The 3,289-nt window shown below is 43.9% G+C and overlaps 1 protein-coding gene across 1 annotated transcript; it reads left to right on the plus strand.

Moving 5' to 3' along the window:
* Window positions 1-1,763: 1,763 nt before the first annotated feature.
* Window positions 1,764-3,087, plus strand: LOC139543253 (urotensin-2-like). The gene is made up of 4 exons (XM_071349501.1): window positions 1,764-1,936; window positions 2,409-2,534; window positions 2,658-2,701; window positions 2,822-3,087. Exons 1-4 carry the CDS (start codon window positions 1,834-1,836, stop codon window positions 2,933-2,935), a joined length of 387 nt encoding a protein of 128 aa, XP_071205602.1. The 5' UTR covers window positions 1,764-1,833; the 3' UTR covers window positions 2,936-3,087.
* Window positions 3,088-3,289: the final 202 nt, after the last annotated feature.

Consider the following 3,289-nt stretch of genomic DNA (forward strand, 5'->3'; position numbering starts at 1 on the left):
AAAGTTCAACATGCCAACAACACATTTTTTCAGATACCTCCAAATCAGGAATTTCTTAAGGACACATATCCCACAGTATGGCATAAAGCCAAATAGTCCTACATTAGATAGGTTGATCCTTGTCAAACCCCATTCAAAAGGGTCGGCCTCTAGACTGTATGATCTGCTACAGGCCCATATAGAGGTATCCACAGACACCATTAAAAGGGCTCGGGAACAAGAACCTGGTTCAGAAATCTCAGATGAGGACTGGGTAGAAGCTCTCAGGAATATAAACCACAGTTCAGTGAATGCCAGACACAACCTTGTACAGTTTAAGGTGATACACAGGTTACATTACTCAAAAGTAAAACTGCATAAAATATTCCCGGACACCTCACCACTGTGTGAGAGGTGCAAGCAGGAGGAGGGGACGTTGACCCACTTATTCTGGACATGCCCTAAATTACATGCTTACTGGGCTCTCATTTTTGATGACTTATCTAAAGCCTTTGATAGAGTTCTAGCCCCAGACCCATTGATCACTCTGTTTGGTACAGTTGATGGGAATAACCAGGAAGGGAAAGCTGTCTCTCTTTGTACTCTATTAGCCAAAAGGCTCATGTTGCAATTTTGGAAATTGGAGACTGTACCTACCTTTGAAATGTGGAAAAGATTCGATACAATGCCTCCAATAGGATTTAGTTTTATTTTGTGTATGTGTGAGTTAAGTTTTGTTTTGTCCTCTAAATTGGCCATCCCATTCAACAGTACAATGAATGTCATTGTTTGTATTGCTGTCTTTTTATTTTTATTTTTATTGGAAAATAATAAACATATTATATATATATATTTTTAAATCAAGTTTTAATGACTCCAACCTAAGTGTATGTAAACTTCAGACTTCAACTGTATATGTAAATATCTTTGTTAGACATAATACTATATTTCCCTTGATGGAGTAATGCCGAATGTAAAAACACCTCACCTTACCCCACTCTTCCCTCAACTTACCCCACTCTCCCCTCACCTTACCCCACTCTCTTCTCACCTTACCCCACTCTCCCCTCACCTTACCCCACTCTCACCTCACCTTACCCCACTCTTCCCTCAACTTACCCCACTCTCCCCTCACCTTACCCCACTCTCTTCTCAACTTACCCCACTCTCCCCTCAACTTACCCCACTCTCCCCTCACCTTACCCCACTCTCACCTCACCTTACCCCACTCTCCCCTATATAACCTCCCACTAACTGCTTTCAATGCATTGAACAGCGACCAATGAGTCCTGTGTTTGGGTAGGAAGCTGGGGTGAAGGAGCTAAATGCTATTCCATAAAGCCTGCAAGTCACGCATTGAGTCGGTTAATGTGATGAATGTGAAGTCACAGAGCATGTTGATTAATTAATAAAATAAACTGCCATTTGTCTGCCCTAGTCTATCCACCTGATCCCCCTCCACAGGCAGATGAGAGGAGGGCGTTCTGAACACCTGGGCAAATCCAATTTACAGATTCAGTAAAACTAGTCAATCAATCCACCGGGATGGTAAAATACGTCTTTGGCCCTGACGCATAGACCCACGGCCCTTTTTATAGTTCCCAATAACTCACCTGAGTGACTGGATGTTGATTTATCATACAGAGAGAGAGAGTGAGATCAGATGGGCCTATGGTAGTGTCACCCTATTGTGGTGACACTAAGGACGGCGTGGGGACGTGAGGTGGAGTGGGGGCAGTCGATGGGGTATATAACCTATTGGGGGACAGAGCAGAGAGAAGACCACTCTCTCCAGACCTCAGGAGGACCCATCACCCACCCAGAAAACCCAGACACAACCGGCCCGTGGAAATTATGTGTAACCTGCTCCTATCATGGACCTTCCTGCTGGTAGCCTCTGGCTCGCTATTGGCCCATCCCATCACAGACTCTGCAGAGATGCCCTACCTGGGTCCTGGTGAGTACCAGATCCTCCACCCTTATAAACGTACTCCTCAACAGGCCACGCTGCTGGGAAAGTCTAGTGTACTATGAGGTTATTAGGCAGAGTAGTTCAATAGTCACAGATGTAATTAAGGCCTGTGTGAGTCTTAATTAAACTTCAATCAAACAAGTTGTAATCAGTGACCTTCTGTTATGGTATAATTGCTTTGAGACCTGGTTGATTGTGTCTGAGAACTGTAGCAGTGTTCATATCGAATGTGCAATATGATGTTTTCACTTTTAATGCCATCAAAGTGTCGCTGCTTCTTAGTCATTAGTCATTAATCATCATGGTTGGATTAACATAAACACAACTGTACCCTTATCATCGATTATTCAGTGGAGAGTGAAGAGCCAGAGTGTATATCTAGACTAGATTGCTGCGTGTTGACTGTGTATTGACTGTGTGTTAACTGTGTGCTGACTGTGTTTTCCTCTGTGCTCAGTATCTCTGGAGGATGGTGGTGCAGGTAGTCCAGACGAGCTGTCTTTCTCTGAGCAGACATACCTGCCCCAGTCTGGCCCTGGACTCAGATACTCATCCCTACTGTCTGGAGAGCTGAGCAGAGATGGTGAGATCACACAAACTAGTTGGACACCTGCCTAAAGAGTTACATCATAAGTGTATAGACTGTGATACTTCAATTCAAGAGAAATATTACAACACATCCTCTCTCACCCTTCGTCTCCCTCAGGTCTCAGTGCAGCTGGACTACTACCAAGACAGATGAAGACAGATGTGAGTTTTTAAACTAATAGAAGATAAGAAGCATATATTGAGATACTATCATGTTTTGTTTTGGGAACACCTGTTTGATGACTCATGAAGTACTACAGCTGTAATTCTTCTCTGTTTCAGGTGTTGCTGGAAAAACAGAGTCACCTAAGTCCCGTCAGTCGCTTCTTTGGCATCAGGAAGCCATTCAGAAAGAGAGGAGGCAACTCAGAGTGTTTCTGGAAGTACTGTGTCTAACACAGTCAACCGTCCTTAGAGAAATGCATTCCCACCGTACATTATGACAAAGAGATGGGGCTTGTACTGAGACACAACCCCTCTATTGCACACGAAAAAGCATACACATACGCACATTTGTAAATACACACACACACACGCACACACACACACACGCACACACACACACACACACACACACACACACACACACACACACACACACACACACACACACACACACACATACACGGATGCTGCACACAGACAGTGATGGACTGAATCAATATCCCACAGGTTGATATATTCTACAGTAGGGTTGAGGACTGTTTAGTTTTGATGCAGTTTTCTATATTTCCCTGTCATGCCTGTATG

This window comes from Salvelinus alpinus, chromosome 17 (genome assembly GCF_045679555.1).
Source record: "Salvelinus alpinus chromosome 17, SLU_Salpinus.1, whole genome shotgun sequence".
Taxonomy (NCBI): domain Eukaryota; kingdom Metazoa; phylum Chordata; class Actinopteri; order Salmoniformes; family Salmonidae; genus Salvelinus; species Salvelinus alpinus.

What these genes read in the sequence shown, in the direction of transcription:
- LOC139543253 (XM_071349501.1), top strand. Translation starts at nt 1,834, where the DNA reads ATGTGTAACCTGCTCCTATCATGGACCTTCCTGCTGGTAGCCTCTGGC. An exon ending in GATGCCCTACCTGGGTCCTG is followed by an intron (nt 1,937 to 2,408) that starts GTGAGTACCAGA and finishes CTCTGTGCTCAG; the next exon opens with TATCTCTGGAGGATGGTGGT. An exon ending in CAAGACAGATGAAGACAGAT is followed by an intron (nt 2,702 to 2,821) that starts GTGAGTTTTTAA and finishes TCTCTGTTTCAG; the next exon opens with GTGTTGCTGGAAAAACAGAG.